Here is a 16,949-nt window from a genome sequence, read left to right on the forward strand (position 1 = left end):
ACTGGTTACTGGTAAGAACCGAGTTTATGAGGAGCTCTGGATCTACAAAATGTTTATGAAAACCCCTACTAAGTGACAGGTGTTATCAATTTTAATGGGAAGCGGGGGTGGGTGCTCAGACTGGTTTAGATCCACAGGACAGATGAAGATGAAACGTTCAAGGTTCTTCGGAGGGCACACTGGAATGGCTTCGTGGTCGCGTTTTGAGGGAGAAGAGCGGGAACAGAGCAGGGGGACACCCCATCCCTTTGTGCCCCGAGCAGAGGGGCACCCACCGCCGGGCAGAGCTGTACAAAACCGACCGAGAGCCTACAGCTTCCCGTCAGCTGCGCTCCAACCCGAGGCCGCTCACCCGCCCCGCTGCCGCAGCCGCCCGCAGGCCGTGCCGCAGGGGTTCGGCTCCCCACGGACCCGCTGAGGGGGGGGAACGAGGTCGCACCGCACAGGCAGGCCCCGCTCATGGCTGCCGGCCGCGCCCCCTCAGCGCGCAGCCGCCCTCCCCTCAGGGGAGGCGGGAAGCGGCCTCTGGGGCGCGACGGCCGCCCGCCCCCGGGCTCCCTCGAGGGCTGCCGGGAAGCGGCCGCGGAGGGGCGGGGCTGCGGGCGGGGCCGAGCCGGGCCGCCCAATGAGGCGGCGACGGGGCGGGGCCGGGCGCGCGGCGGCGCGCAGGCTCGCAGCGGCAGGCGCGGCCCCGGCAGCGGCAGGAGCTGCCGCCGGGCGCCATGGGGTGTTAGCGCAGCGGCTGCCTCGCTCTGCCGCCGGAAGGAGAAGGAGCCGTCGCTGCCGCCCTGTGCTTCCCGCTTCGCTCCGCTCCTCCGCCCGCCGCCCGGAGCCCATGAGCCTGAACGAGCACTCGATGCAGGCGCTGTCCTGGCGGAAGCTCTACCTGAGCCGCGCCAAGCTGAAAGCCTCCAGCCGCACCTCCGCGCTGCTCTCCGGCTTCGCCATGGTGAGCGACCGGCCTCCCCCGGCGGCCGGGGGGCGCTGGCAGGCGGTCCGCGGCCTCCCCGGCAGCAGAGAGCCGGGTACGGGGAGCGGTGCGGCCGCTTCTCCTTTTTCTGACCGGACAACTCGCCGCCTCCTCTGAGGCTGGCGGCGGCGCGGGAACGGGGCCGAGCGCAGCCCCCGGGGCGGCTTGTGGCACCCCGGGGTGGCGGGCGGTGGGGCGGGCCCTGGCACCTCTTCCCCAGAGCGCCCGGCCTCCGGGCAGCCGGGGTCAGCGCGCCGGCCGGGCCGGGGAGGAGGCGGCGCGGGGGCGTCCCCGGGAGCGGCGAGCTGGGGCCGCTGGAGCCCGGGGGCCGGCGTCGGTAGGTGTTTTTCTGTGGAGAGCTGTCATGCCGCGAGTGAAAAGCTGCCTCGTGGCTTTTATCTTCGCCACATAGCTCCGGTGCCTCGTGCTGGTTTGTTTTTTTTTTTTTTCTCGTTGCTCATTCTTGGTGCGGAGGATGCTCGGCGTGCCAAAAACACGCTCGGCGGGACCTGCCTGCCGCCTGCTCTCATAGGAGACACCGGAGGGTGCCGTAAATGTGGCGTTTAGGACGGGTTTTTTTCGGTGTTTCACTTCGATTCGCGCTCGGGTGTCAAGAGCTGCGCACGGAGCCGGGGGGACTCTGCCCGGCCGCGGCGCTTTGCGCTCCCGCACCGCGTCCCGCACCGCAGCCGCGCGCGTGGTGCGAACGGATCCGCGGGCGGGTGTTGCGCTCGAGCTGTTTTTAGATAAATTAGGAAAAGTAACTGATTAAAGCCGCTGGTGTCCCTCCGGCTCGTTGCATCCATCGTTAGTCATTTTCAGTTGCGATGTTTCTTTTTTTTTTTTTTCTTAAAGGACATTTTGCGTGTTGCATAGTCTGGAGTTTTGTGTATGTTTTAGAAACCTCTTTTTTGTTAGTATGTTTTTTTTGCTTTCGTGTTTGATGTAGAAACGTAGCCTAGTGATCCTAATTGTCTCAAATGAAAACTCTATAATATGGTACTTAGAGGCTTCATACGTCCAGTCCTGTAAGGTACTGAGCTGCCAACTCTGCAGTCATCCCCTTTATTCATCTGTGTTAAAAAGGCTTCATAGCTGTAAATACCGAATTGTTCAGCTCTGACTTGCTTCGTTTTGATTTTTGCCCCGCTTTTAACAAGGTATTTTCAGCCGTAAGAGATACTCGCCTCGAGAGCCATTGTTCTAATTAGAGGATGCTGTTTGAAAACGTAGCAGCCGGCCTGCAGCAGCCTTCTGACGGTCAGATAAATGTCACTGGCCTCCTTGGACGGCTAAAAACAGCCTGCAACTCTTGAGGGGTGGTGGGGGACTGCTGTTCGTTTGACTGACAGGCAACTGTGTTGGTGCAGCGGCATGTTCGAGTTGGTTCTCCTTGGAGAACGTGCATGGGGCTGGGAGCTCATGCTCCGCTGCTCTAAGGAGTTTTCTGTCGCACACCGGTTCTCCTGTGTCCGAGCAGTTTGGCAGGGTGGTTTCTTGAGCCAGGCTTTTACATGGAGAGGGCAAGCATGGAAAAAAAAATGTAGTTTGTTGATTCTTCGAGATTTTGATCTAAGGAAGGTTGTATCTGCATTAGTAAAATACTATTCTTTAGAAGTCATGCTTAATCTCTTAAATCCCTTTGGCCTTTCTCTAAATCTATGCTATGTGGACCCTCACAATCCCATGGATGTATGAGGTGAGGCGGCTTCTGCTTCTTTTTTGATTCTCTCGAAGAGCTCTAGAAGTTCAGTGTCCTGCAGTTGAAAACTGCTGCTTTTGAAGTTGTGTTGTTTAGGGTATTTCAGGAAAAAGCCACTTTGTTCCGATTAACAAAATCTGTAGTTGCCAGGAATGTTACATGTGAACTTTCATCGTATTTTAATTTTCTGGAAGTTAAAAAAATACCACTTTTTTTTCCCTTTATACAAGGTTACACTGGAAATCATCTTGTAGCCTCGTTGGTTTTGCTATGACAGAGTCCTCTAGCTGAGACTTCCTATTTTCAGAAGAGCTGACTTAACTTTCAAGTATTTTTAGGTTTCTTTTGAATATCAAGTATCGATACAAGGAAGAAAGAGCCTAAATGACACATCCAGGACCACCCAACTAATTGATGGGAATTGTCAGGAGTGGAATGTGCTCCTTTCCGTGCCAGCTCCGTTGATCCTTGCTGCTCTTTAATTAAACAGTACCTGCGTCTTCTAGTATGAGCTAAGTTTATCCCCGCTAAACTGTTACTGCATTTTGGGCTGATTTTGTGTATAACTGCACTGCAGCCATTTTGCAGAGTTTTTTCCCCTCAAGATTGGCCACGGCTATCTGGTTAAACGGTGCATGCCAAAGTCGAGAGATTGCCCAGATCAGTGACGTGTAGAGTATGAAATGCTCAGCCAGGTTTCAAACACACAAGTGTTAGGCTTCCACAGAGAAGACTGATTAAAAACGTGGTTTACAATTAATTTTGTTTGAGTTACACATCATTTGCTGCTGTGTGTTGCTTCAGAAACAGTTGCAAACTGATGTTGGAGCTAAGCTCCTACGAGTAAACCTGAACATGTACTTTGTGCAGGTTTCCATGGATGCTATCATCCAGTGCCATAGTGCTAAGAGGAAATCTATGAAGTTTATTATCTCATGTTTAGTACACTTTTCCAATTTATGGGGCCAGCAAGTAATATCAGTTGTAGATTATAGGGTATGTGTAGAACGGAATATTCCTTCCTTGTGCTAATGGAGGCTTCTGTGTTATATCTCAGATCTTGATATATGATTTATTTTTTTTTCCCCTCTATGCCTGGCTTTATCTGTGTTTATTTCTTAACCCAGTTTATCTGAATGCTGGAAGTATTTTGCAGATTATATCCAGTATTGCAAGCACTAGCTCATCCACACCTACAGTAGCAATATGAAGAGCACAGGCTGCTGCCAGGTTATTTCTGTTTGAACAATTAAGCTGACTCGTTAGCATCATTTTGTAACACAGTAGTATGACATCATCACCATACCGGAGTCACAAATATCATAGGAAAGTTGTTAAATCCCAACAGTCACCAAACTGGAAAACTGAAAACATCACCTCCCTCCAACAATTAACAGCACTGTGAAAATACCTGGGCCTAAATTAGGGGTCTGAATTATATGACCACTAGGGTTGACTTCATTATATTTAGAATTTGGAGGATGTTACTTAGCAGACAGCAGAGTTTTCTTTTGAATACCTCTAATGATTTGAGCTGGCTGGACTATTGCCTGGATGGTAATATATGGGCTTCAAATACTCAATATCATCAAAGAACTGTCAGCTCTTGCCTTTGATGTATAGCCAGTGCGGTCTTCTGAAGACAGCTTCAGTCGTGGGTTGTAGAAGACTGACTGCACTGATAAATATTTATGATACTCATTTTGTAATAACAGTTGATGTCAAAGTAATGCTGGCTGGGACCAGGGCCCCGCTGCCGTCGGTGCGGTGCAGATACTCCAGAGTCCTTGTCTGGTAATGGTTATGCTGCGGTTCTAAATGCTAAGATGATCTCTCCATAGAAGTTCTTTTAGCTGTATTTAACTGGATTGCTGGTGGAATAACATGAAACAGCAGGGTTTGTAACCTTCAGGGAAGCTCTACGGGCCCAGTTTCGTGCCTTCTGCCGCGACTTATCTTATTATATCGCTATTGCACTTATAGGTTAGAACCGTGCTCTGAAGAATCTTCCTCCATATAAAAGATTTCTTCTGTTCCAGTCATGAAAGCAAAGTTTTGTTGCTCCTTTGAGCATCCCTGTCTCGAGGTTACAGAAGAGCAAGGCAGGCAGTGTGGAGTACATCAGGCTCTCGTCGTTCTCTGTCTTACAGCAGTGCAGGTGGCTGCCATAGTTTGGAGGATGTAAAGGTGATGTTGAGCGGCTGTTTCTTCTCCCTGCTGTGCTGTCTAATTAACCTTGTACTTATTAAATAGATTTAGTGTAAGTAGAGATACTACCTTCTCAAGATGCAATTACTCTGATTATATGGGTATTGCCTTTACATGTTTACTAGCAAAATAAAATTAAATCCTGTATTTGTATTCCAGTGTTAGCTTTAGCAAATATTAGTGTTTTGCCAATCTGCAACATATAGTAATCCAGAGAGTCAAGATTCTAGACTAATGGGTAAATAGTGCTCACATTCTTTTCCGTATAAAACCAGTAATAAGATAGTTATTTTGACTTTTTTAATTTCTGGTGAAATTCTGGCTCATACAGAGTCTTTCTATGAGTTGTTTGTAACTCGTAATGAATGGGGCAGACACTCTGAGAGCCTGGCTCTGTGCCTCTGTCTCTGGGAGTGAACAGTACTGTCAGGAGAACAGAGACCGACCGACTCGGGAGCTGAGCAGGTGGCCAGAGGAGAGCTAATTTCCAGTGATGCCATGACACCCATCTCATTCTTGACTTTCCCTTGTGGTCCCACACGTAGACAAGCAATGGGGTCGAGGATGGAATTTGTTATTAAAATAACCTTGTGATATGAACCTCAAGACTTGGAGAAACCACTTCTATGTGTGTGTGGGTTTTTTCCCTGCTAAGAGTAGCGCGTGCTATGAAGAGTCACTTGCAACTATATGGATAACTAGATGTAGTCTAGTCCCAGCTGCAACAAGTGAAGGTAAGGAAATATTTCTGCAGATAGGTGGTGATTGAAATATTTCAGTGATCACCAATTTTACCTTGGTGTGTGTTGGTCCAGCGAGGTGAAGGTGGTGTAGCACTGATACGTTTCTCCTGGTAAGATACATAAGATTGGTTTCTTGCTCTGTCGTTCTTGTCTGACTGTGTCCGATGCAGAGGACAGAAGAGCACTTGTGGTTGGAGCTCTGGGCTGGTCAGGCAGCATCTTGGGGGCACAGGAGACAAATCTACAGTGTCCCATCGCAGACCATCAGCAGTTGTTGACTGCAACCCCCTGGTTACGGAACATACTTAACTAAAATCAGGCATCTAGTGGTGGGCAGCGAGGAGTTTGAATTAGCTGTGGCTCTCTCCATTTTGAAACTGTCTGCCCATGGCATGCTGAACTCAATAGTGACTCGCAGCCGTGTGTTGCCGCTGGTATTTGGTACCCTCAGAGGAGGTATGGCAGTTACAACGCAGGCTCCCAGCCCGTGTTGTGTTCCTGCTGACCAGAGCTCAGTTATCTTTGTGGGGAAGGGGAGGAGAGGAAGTAGTCTATAAATAGCTCATAGATAATGCAGGTTTACTTGAGATAAGGCATTTTATTTCCTTTTCTCTACAGCAGTGGCTACTGATTCTGAAAAAGATGGAAGTCCGTGGTTAAGTCAGAAAGTTCTCAGATACTCCGCTCACTGCTGTTGGCCGTTGCTATTACACATGATAACAAAGAGCAGTTACCTTTTTTCCTTTGTTTAAAGTCTTGAGTGTCAGTATGACCTGCTACATGGGTGGCTCGTACTACAGTTCTTTTGTTTTCCTTCTGATCATTGTCTATCATATTTTTTTCCTTGGATACTTTTTATTTCAGAAACCCCCGTCTTAAAACAAGAATTGAATTTCAAGCTTGCATTGTGCTGGAATTAGAACCAGCCTAAGTAAAACCAGCATACTGTCGAGTAGTTTTTAAAACTGGGGAATAACGCTGAAATTTGAAGCAAGTTGTTGATTTCTGTCCTGCTGCTGTGGTAAAAATGAACAAGTGACAAAGCAGGACAGTTGCTTATCCTGCATTTCAGTAGCAAGATGAGCTTCGTTTGCAGCTGTGTTGTGTTATATTAATTGTTATTGCTGGTGGAAATTGTTTTATTAGTGTATCACAGCTCACTTCTTGCGAAGCAGTGCAGTCAGTATTTGTCAGAGGCACTGTGTGAATGCTCTTGTATGGATAGAAACCTTCAGAGCATTCAGGGGTTTATCATTTAAAAGCAGGAGCTTCTTTTAAGCCAGTCTGATGTAATAAGACATGGAAGCATTTTGTACAAGAGAAATAAACTTATTTCAGGATATTAAATGCTGAGTAAAATCAAAATGCAGATTCTTCTAGAGAGCAAATTGTTGTTTTGGGTTTTTTTTTTGCAATATGGTAGTATTCAGTTTGTCATGACTCTGAAATCCAGGGCTGTTGGAAGCCTTAACATGACTGTGTGCCCAAATTAATTTATCTTTGAAAGCATCTGAATGCCTACCTTCTTTAGGCTTATGAGAACTCCAGTCCTGCATCCTAATGTCACAAGAGCCCTTTAATTTTGTCCAGAACCTGTGTTTCAGATTTACAGCTTTGTCAAGGGCTGTCGTAAATCTGTCAGTCGTATCTGCAGGATGATCTGAAGTTAAAGTTAGCTCTTCTTTGAGCCATGGATTAGACCAGATGACCTCTTCAGGTGTCTCCCAGCCTACGTTATTCTGTGATGATACAGCAAGGCAGGATGCTTGCAGCGTGGTAGCTGCACAGCAGAAATCATGCAGCAAGTATTGAAAGAAGCTTTGAAAGTGAAGGAGAAGGTGCTGAAACATGTTGTATTGGATGTTGTGCGGGTATCCATGACAGTTCCTGCCCTGAGGGGCCTGTCTTCTGAGCCAGCATAGAAACCTAATAGAGGACACAGGAAAACATCCTCCTACTTGGGAACATCAGCGTGTGCCTATGAGTTCAGGCTTTGCATGGGTTTGGATCGTATCGGATGGGCTCACGGCGGCCCTGTTTTTGCAAGTGTTACCTTGAAAGTGCAGTTGTGATCTGGGCATTTTGAAACAGCAGGATGAGCAAAGGAGAGGAGAACTGGTGCTCTGCTTCAGTGTTTGAAAACAGGCACAGGACCTCATAATGAAAAATGGAGCTTTTTGTTTTAGGTGCCTGGCTCAAGCTTGGCCCAGGAAGTAGAGAACAGAAACTTGCAATTGAAAAGAGTTGGCAGTTTTTCTGCTAGTTTTTAGTGAAAGCGTTCCCAAATTAACTTCCGTGACAGTTGGAGGAGACAGAAAACATGAACTGATTTTTCACTCGTGGGTCAAGCTGGAGTTACTCTGCCAGGCGCGAGCACAGGGAGGCTTTGCTGCCTTCGCCTGGAGACTTTCTGTCAACTTCAGTAGACTTTGAAATCCTTCAGACGTTCTGCATCCGGCAGCCTCCCCCAAAGTCTCCATTTGAAGTGAGTTCTGAAGCCTCTATTAATCCGGAACGAATGGGAAAGAGGAGCGTTGCTTTCCCCACTCCTGCTTTCAGGGTGTTTCTAACGCCAGTGTCGGTCGCGACTGCAGCTTTAGTGCATTTTCTCTTTGCTGGTGGGTCTCTGTCCAGCTAATGAGCTTCAGTGTAATTTTTTCCTGTCCTCTCTGTGAACCCATGAGAAGCTCTCTTGTGTCTTTTGTTTCTTATGCACATACTCTCCAGCTTCTGTCACGTTTTGTCACTGTTTGGTTCAAGAAAAACACTGAGTTCCTTTTTTGGAGAATTTGTGGTCTGCAAAGAGTTGTCAGCATATTGTGGAGCTGCACCTAATGTGTCTGTCTTCTAAGTACACCCTAAATGTTCAAAGTCGGGGTGTCTCACACTTACCTTTTGGCGGGCTGAGCCTATAAAGCTGTGATCCTTTCAGCATCAATAGAAGTATTTTTTTCTAGCTACTCTAGTCTCCCAAGCGGGTAAATTGTGATGCTTTCTCTCAAACCTGGTGGATATTGACTCCCCTTTAGCATTTGTTATTCACTTTGGTGTAGGAGCTTTCCTGGCCCAGCAGTTGATGCAGCCAGTTCCCTTTGGTTCCAGCCGTGGACAGGAGGTCATGTTGCTTGTTGGCAGGAGAGCCAAGTATGACTTAACTTCAAATGTCATTCCTAATGCCGGGCTCCCTTGGCATGTAGCATCAGGGCTGTGCTGGCGTGAAAACTACTGTGGGAGGGACTGAGTTGGGAGAAGGTGCTGAAACTGGCCCAGGTACGCACCCTCCGTGGGATGTCCTGGTCTTTTCTAGGAGTCTCCTTTGGGAGCTTGCCTGCTCCTTGGTGTCTGGCAGTATGAGGCCTCTCTCCTGCAGCTTTCAGCCATGTGAAGGTGTACACGAGGCTTCAAGGGTGGGATGGCCGACCGCCCTTCCTCTGCCTTACTCGCACCTCGTTAGCATCCCTGACCAGCGATAACTGGCAGTGTGTGTGGTGGTGTCTGCTCAGCCCTGGCTTATTTCACACGTTAGAAGACTGGCACTTAGGCTGCCTTTCAAGTGGTGTTGATGCCATCCACAATTATTCTTACGGAGAGAGTGCACTTGAAATTACAGTAAGTCAGTCCACAGTATGATTTGAGCTGAAGGAAGTTACACCCTTCCTGCTCGTGGGGTAAATTGTAACAGCTACAACCTTGCTGGATTTCAGAAAACTCTTCTGGGAGATAATTTGGGGCCCACCTACCCAACAAGCTTCCTGTGCAAAGCAGGTCTGTGTTAATGTATTTGTCAGCCATGTAAACTGGAGCCTTGCTTGCATAGCTCGAACTCGGGTTTAAGCCGTCCCATCAGTGTATAATGGTTTGTAGGTACTTCTGGGGTTACTCTTTTAGGGAAACACCTAGTAATGTTAAAATTAAGTCTTTTTAACCCTGGAAAACGTGGATTCCTGGTCTGGACATCTCCTTTTAATAATTAGTTGTCCTGTCCCTATGATTCTGTCAGTGCTTATGGAGGCACGGAGCTGAGTGCTAATTAAATTGAGCTGATTGCTTCCAAGATTTTGTTTTGATCATGCATACAATTATAGCCAAATCAGAAATAGGTACATTTAGATTAAATGTAATTATTTAGCATTTCTTTTTAGCTCAGGCTAGGCTAAGAAGAGGAAGAAAATATTTCTTCTTGATGCTGCATTGAAATGGAAAGAGAGCAGTAGCTCCAGGACAGCTGGTACGTTGAAATTAAGAGTCTGACTGAACTTCAGAATCAGATGCTTGATATTATTACATGGAGACATTGATTAATGGAAATCTGAAATGTCTTCAGTAATTGGCGAATTAAATGTCAGTTCTTAAAAGAAAAGAAGGTCTTCATCTTGTGAAGCTCCTTAGTGTCATAGTTATTTTAACATACTAAGTACCAGGATAAAGGATTAAAATGTCTTGCAATGCTGGATGGTTTTGAGTCTAGGCATACACCAGAAAATTTACAAGAAAACAACACTGAGTACAAAAACGAATCCTCAGTGATGAAGGATCGCAATTGTTCTGTGAAAAACACAGGAAGCCCAACATCCCACGAGCACATGGGACTTAACAAGCAATCCTGCAGAAGAGAGACCCAACGACCAAATGTTTATCCTCTCAAATGTGAAGTTTCCCACGGTTAAGACATGGTATTTTTAAATCTTCGAGCAAGAATTGTATATGCATTAATATAATTTCGTGTCGAGTTTCTTGTAACACTTGGAAACTGCTAGTTGGCTGGGTGGTTAGGTTTATGACGATAAAAGCTTTCAATAAAGGAATTAAAATATTGGCAAGTGGCCTTGAATGCCTGTTGAAACACGCCTGAGCAAAAACGTCGGGTGGCTTAATACATTTGATGCATTACCGGTTAAGAGCCCTGGTGTCCTGGAACATGCTGGTTCTGGGAGTGTGAGAAGATGGGATCCCAGACTAGGTGTAGCTTGGCTCAGCTCTTGCAAAATAGTGAGGTTTGAATATTCTTACTGTTTCTGCAGCCCTCTTTGGGTCCTAGTTTCCATGTCTCCCTGCATCCACGTTACCCACACTTCACGAAATTTTCTTTGTGTCAGCTTGATGAAAATTGAGGTGTTTGAACATGTGCTATAGGCCAAGTACTGTCCAGACCATTAACGCCATATGGTAATGGGCTAAATGTGTGTCGGTGGCACTTGAACTAATTCATTTCAGGCACTGTGTTGTATGCACTGGTTTCATGGTCTTTTTTGAGAGCAAACTGGTATGTTACAGAAGAGCTCAGCTCATAGCTGGGTGCTGCCAAGAGTCTGAGGTCCTGGCACAACTGCTTCCCCCTCTGTTGCGTGGGGCTGTGCCAGCCTCGTTGTGCATCAGAGGCATGGCAGAAGCGGCTCGGCTCGCTACACCAGCAGAAGATCACCACTGGTTAGCCAGGCTGGCTTTCACCGGGCTAGCCCGTTGAGTCGTTTCCAGGAAGGCTCAGGAATGGGCAGCCAGGGCACGGAAAGGACTGGTGTGGGTCAGCCTGAGCTGTGCCCAGCGGCAGCCCCTGCGTCTTCCTTACATGGTGTACGTGTGTTTGTGTTTAAGATTGTTTTTTCTCTCTGCGTTCTAAACACACTTTGTGTATTTAATGAGATCCTTCGGGAAAGAGCACTAAGCATAGAGACATGGCTGCATTACCCACTCTGGAACTGTGTTTTGTCTGAAAGGCCAACTTAGCAGGAAAGATTATTTTTCAAGAGGGCTGCTGGAATTAATGTCACTCATCAATTGCACGTACTTAAAACAATCTGACAGTTTGGAAAACTGTTAAAAGGCATTCTAGATCTATTTTTATCAAAATATTTGAACTGGGTTTGAGTTTCCTAGTGCTGTTATTTAATGCTGATTTCTGCTTCTTAAGCAGCAGTGTGCTTGGAGTTCTGACTTTATAGAAGGGCCTGGCTGCATACGATAGGGGAGGGCTGGACTGTGGAGCATCTTCAAGAGAGAGCAGTGCTTGCCCAGAGGTGAGGCTAGACACAGCGTCCAGAGTCAGAGGAGCTAGTGATGTCTGGGAGCACTCTATATTATCTTTTCTAGGAGACTACTGTTTTTCCTCCAGCCACTAACAGGCCTGTTTGGCTGCCATGGACATTGTGGAGACTTTCATGTTTTGAATCTGTGTTCTAGAGTCTGGTAGACTCTACTTATTTTGAGTGATAGAATATAGCTGAGAGCCCCATGGAAAGATCATAGAATCATAGAATGGTTAGGGCTGGAAGGGACCTTCAAAGGTCATCTAGTCCAACCCCCCTGCAAGGAACAGGGATATCTCCAACTAGATCAGGTTGCTCAGGGCCTTGTCCAACCTGGCCTTGAACGTCTCCAGGGATGGAGCATCCACCACCTCTCTGGGCAACCTGTTCCAGTGTTCTACCACTCTCATAGTAAAAAATTTTTTCCTAATATCCAACCTGAACCTACCTCCCTCTATTTTAAAACCATTACCCCTTGTCCTATCATAACTGGCCCTCCTGAACAGCCTCTCCCCATCTTTCCTGTAGGCCCCCTTGAGGTACTGGAAGACCGCTATAAGGTCACCCCGGAGCCTCCTCTTCTCCAGGCTGAACAGCCCCAACTCTTTCAGCCTGTCCTCATAGGAAAGGTGCTCCAGCCCTCTTATCATCTTCGTGGCCCTCCTCTGGACCCTCTCCAACTGGTCCATGTCCTTCTTATGTTGGGGACTCCAGAACTGGACGCAGTACTCCAAGTGAGGTCTCACGAGGGCAGAGTAGAGGGGGAGAATCACCTCCCTTGACCTGCTGGCCACGCTCCTCTTGATGCAGCCCAGGACGCGGTTGGCCTTCTGGGCCGCAAGAGCACATTACCGGCTCCTTCTAACACACTTCTTTGTTAGATAATCCTTCTAACAAAGGGCTCCTGCTCTTCAGAACTTAAATATCAAAGGAGAAAAGACCAAGATCATGACGGTCAGGCTGCTTTCATGTTACAGATACCTACTTGAGAAGCCTGCATGTGGTATTTGTTCTATGTATGGAACATAAAACATTTCCTAACGCCTAGCAAAGTTTATAATCTACAGTGAAAGATCACAAGCTGTCTCTACAATATAACACAGGAAAGAAGAGATGTTTCACTTTACGAGTCCAGGTTTGTTGATCGCAAAGTTCAGCTGTTTTGTTGGGATGAGCGGAAGGTGGCGAGGTGATTGTGTCGTTAATAGCTGTTGTGCATACTGGTGGTTTGCTCTACAACGGAACAGCACGTATGGAAACGTTGGCCTTTGTGTGAAAGCTCAGACCTAAATTTGGACCTAATGAAAAGGGTGCAGACTGACATGAAGAGAAATTTAAATACAGACTATTATTTTGTCTGAATCAGATGATCTTCTGGAAACAGGATTTGAATTTAAAATAATCTATAGTCAAATAGTTTGCGACATAGATAATTGCATCTCTCTCTTCTTTCCTTTTCAGGTGGCTATGGTAGAAGTTCAGCTAGACGCAGAACACGACTACCCTCAAGGCCTCTTGATAGCCTTCAGTGCCTGTACTACTGTCCTTGTTGCAGTTCACCTTTTTGCACTCATGATAAGTACCTGCATTCTTCCAAATATAGAGGCTGTTAGCAATGTGCATAATCTCAACTCTGTGAAGGAATCTCCTCACGAGCGTATGCATCGGCACATTGAGCTTGCTTGGGCCTTTTCTACTGTCATTGGGACTTTGCTCTTTCTTGCAGAAGTGGTGCTACTGTGTTGGGTGAAGTTTCTTCCTTTAAAGAAGAAAACTGATAATCCGCTTCAGAGCAACAGTTCTACCATCACATCAGGACAGGCAGCAGCCATTGCATCAACGTCTATTATGGTTCCCTTTGGATTGATTTTCATTGTGTTTGCAGTCCACTTCTACAGGTCACTGGTGAGCCATAAAACAGACAGGCAATTTCAAGAATTGAATGAACTCGCTGAATTTGCACGGCTCCAGGATCAGCTGGATCACAGAGGTGATACCATCTCCTCAGCTGTTACCCATTTTGCATAAACCTGTACTTACAGAAAATAAACCCACTATTCTGCTTCTGCCTTGTTATGTTGACTCCCCAGTGGATGAACTGGTCAAACTGTTGATTACCGTTTAAAGAGAGATCATAAATGTTGTTTCAACCCTTTAGAGAGAAAAAAAAACTTTGTTCCTTTCATAAAATGTTGGCTCTCTGACATCTGAAGGAATAGATGGCGGGGTGTGCTTGCACTGCACGTGCATCCCTCCTCTTTTGAGTGCCGTTTAGATTGTTTCTTGTTAATGCTGAATGGTGGCTGTATAAATACATGGAAAATAACACTGTAAATTTGGGTATTTTTTAGGGATGGATAGAGAAGTATTTTTCCTCTCTTATTTGATGTTGGCATTTACTAGAAGCTACTGCTTGTCCAATCCATATTGCATGGCAGGATAGAAATTACTTGGGATATGCAGCAATTAGCACTCGGTTTCAGTGCTAGCGCTGTTCTCTCTAGAAGGTCTGGCAGATGGTAGAAGTGAAAGCTTTCCCACCACTTTCCCCAGTATGTTTTGCTGCCAAGTAATTATTACTTTACGGATTTCTCCAGCACCTTTTTCCCTGTGGCAGTTACCCATTTTCTAACTCACTAAACACCCATGACTAGTCTTACCGCGATGTGGTATGGCCACATGAGTAGGAATGAGACTGTACTCTACTCTTCCTTGGAAGAAAATAAAAGCAATAACGGTTTTAAAGTTCTCACGTGCTGGAACTTACTATCTGGAGAGATAGATTTGCCTGTTTCCCATTGAGGAATGTTTTTTTTAAAAAGAAGGAACTAGGTGGAAATTAACACTGGATAATTTTTTCACTTGAAAGTCAGAACCACTGCTGTGTTTTTCCAAGCCAAAATAGTAATTATTTTATACTTTTATATAAAAATATATTTTTAATAAATCCTCAGATACAAGCAGCAAAAGGTGCTTTCTCTGCATTGGCTTCCCAAGTAATTAGCTATGCCTTGGTCTTCCTTGTTTAGAAAAAGTCTTCTCCTTGCTGAAGTGTTGTATTTAATAACTTGTTATGCATTTTTTGCTTCCAAACAATCTGGAAGACTACTTTTCTCTAGGTAGATTTATTTATGAAAGGAGGTTATTTGTAATTAATATTGCTGCTTACTTTTGGACACACGTTTGACAATGAAGCTACTGTGTCATGTTTTTTTTTATTTCCTCTGTAAGCAAAAACTTTGGTCTCTCAGATAAGAGGTTTGTCTAAGAAGGATTGCAGCAGTTGTCCTGGGCTGCTTCAGTAATTCTAGCTGTGTCTAGAAGTGTGGGTTTTTTTGGAATGCAGTTCTTCTATAGAGCAGCTTTGGCTTTTAATGGGTAAAAGATAAAGATGTTTTTTGAACACAAACAGAAACAGGTTTCAGGTTTAACGGAACAAAACTTGACCTCCCTACTGTAGCTAATGCTGTGGAATAGAAACCTGGGATTTTGAAGTTAGGAGTGAACGTGGCAGTACAGTGGAGCTGTACCTGACTGAGCCTGGGCTGAACGTGGTCTCTCACACCCAACCTCCATCTCAGCTTATCCCGAGGTATTTACAAACCGTAGGATGTGTCTACAGAGTGAGGCTGGCAGAGGCTGTTCACTGCTGAAGGAGCCTGGTGAAGCGAAGGGGCGTGATGGCTCATGTCAGCACCACTGCAGTGGAAAGTGTTGACAAGGTCACCTGTGGTGCGTTTGCATTCTGAAAAATAACCATTAAAAACGACTGCTGGGCCCGTTTTCTTGGTGATATTCTTGCAGGGTTGTTTTGGTTCACAAGCAGAAAACAGCTTTGCCATTCCCACAAGTCCTTCTGGCATACAGATGCCAAATCGGGTTTTCTGTAGCTCTGCCGTTACGTTACGCTTCATGTTCCGTTACTGGTGTAAGTCTGCTAATGGTGGGAATTGTGACTACAGTCCCACAGGTGTCTGTCCATGGAGCACTGGAAGGACTATGTTAGTAAAGGCATTAATGAAGCAGCATTCCAAAACACATCTTAGTAGTAGGCACAAAGTGTATTTCCCCATCCTTTACCAGAAAACCAGTCCTGTCTTGGGAAAATGGCTCTTAAAAACCCTCAGTAAAGGCAGAAAACCTGACTCAGTGGTCACACTAGAGCAAATGGTTGAAAGGTGCTGTTGGGCTTCTGTCCCTAAATTGTGTGTTTCAAAGTTACAATGTTATTTTGAATGGAAGTTCTGAAAGAAGTTTCTCAAGTTAATTTGGTAAAATTACTTGCTGTCCTGGATAAGTAGCTGAATTGCTTTTTATTTTGTGGCTCTTTTCCAAAGTGACAGAGAAGCGTGGGGTTTTATGTTTTGTTTAAGAAATACAGAATTAGAAGCTAGTGGGACAACCTTATTTTTATCTTTCTCAAGCTGGCAGGTTCTGAGCTAATGGCGCTGTTATTACAGCTGCTTTTCTGACTCTTTTCTGCACTTTAAACCATGCTATCGAGTATGTTTCTCACTTTCCAGCTGTGGAAACAGTTGTGAAGTTACACCTTGGGCACAGTCTCATAACTCTGTGCCAGAGGCAGTAACCAGACCCAAACACATGGATCTGAACAAGAGTGCACTTAGAATTTGGGGGTTTTATCCCTTATTTATACTAATGGTATTATGCATTTACCTCAAGCATTTTAAACATCGGTTATTGTGTATCACTTATTTAGATATAAAATACTTTAACGAAATAAAATATACTCAATTGTTGCTGATTATTTGTTATCTAGAGGCCTAAAATGCACTTATTTTCTTTACATCCCTTATCTCTTCAGCTATATTGTGCTAATCCTGACTGTATTTCCGAGGATCTCTTAAATATATTCAGTTACTCATTTCAGTCATATAACAAAGATAAAATTTCCTGTTCACAGGGGCAGGTAGGAAGAATATAATGTAGTTGGCAGGCTTTTCCTCCGGGAAATCTTGGGACTAAGCGTGTCGTCTTGTTACTCTCTGTGAGTGCTTAAATGGAAAAGTAGGTTATCCTTCAGCCTAGAAAGGAGGGACCAAATGAACTGGAAATCAGAGGTGATACTGGGAAGCACAGTATAAATCCGGTGAGCTAATGACTCACTCTTCCATGGCTTGTTTTGCGCCGGCCGCTTTCCTTCGGTCTCGCGGGTGAGGCTCAGCACCTCGCAGGTCAGACGCGCCGTGGCTCTGCGTGGTCCTTGCGTCGGGTGGAAACGGAGCAGCCGGTGCAGCGCCTTTGGGTGCTGGGGGGTCCAGTGTGTGGGCTGGCCAAGGAGC

At 45.9% G+C, this 16,949-nt stretch overlaps 1 protein-coding gene across 1 annotated transcript; it reads left to right on the forward strand.

Moving 5' to 3' along the window:
* The first annotated feature begins 826 nt into the window (after positions 1-826).
* Positions 827-14,102, forward strand: LOC104371665 (calcium release-activated calcium channel protein 1). The gene is made up of 2 exons (XM_086623515.1): positions 827-949; positions 13,108-14,102. Exons 1-2 carry the CDS (start codon positions 836-838, stop codon positions 13,672-13,674), a joined length of 681 nt encoding a protein of 226 aa, XP_086479641.1. The 5' UTR covers positions 827-835; the 3' UTR covers positions 13,675-14,102.
* Positions 14,103-16,949: the final 2,847 nt, after the last annotated feature.

The sequence above is a fragment of the Tauraco erythrolophus genome, chromosome 19, assembly GCF_009769465.1.
Source record: "Tauraco erythrolophus isolate bTauEry1 chromosome 19, bTauEry1.pri, whole genome shotgun sequence".
Classification (NCBI taxonomy): domain Eukaryota; kingdom Metazoa; phylum Chordata; class Aves; order Musophagiformes; family Musophagidae; genus Tauraco; species Tauraco erythrolophus.

Coding starts and splice junctions, on each gene's coding strand:
- LOC104371665 (XM_086623515.1), top strand. CDS start 836: ATGAGCCTGAACGAGCACTCGATGCAGGCGCTGTCCTGGCGGAAGCTC. Junction 950..13,107: donor TGCTCTCCGGCTTCGCCATG/GTGAGCGACCGG, acceptor TTTCCTTTTCAG/GTGGCTATGGTAGAAGTTCA.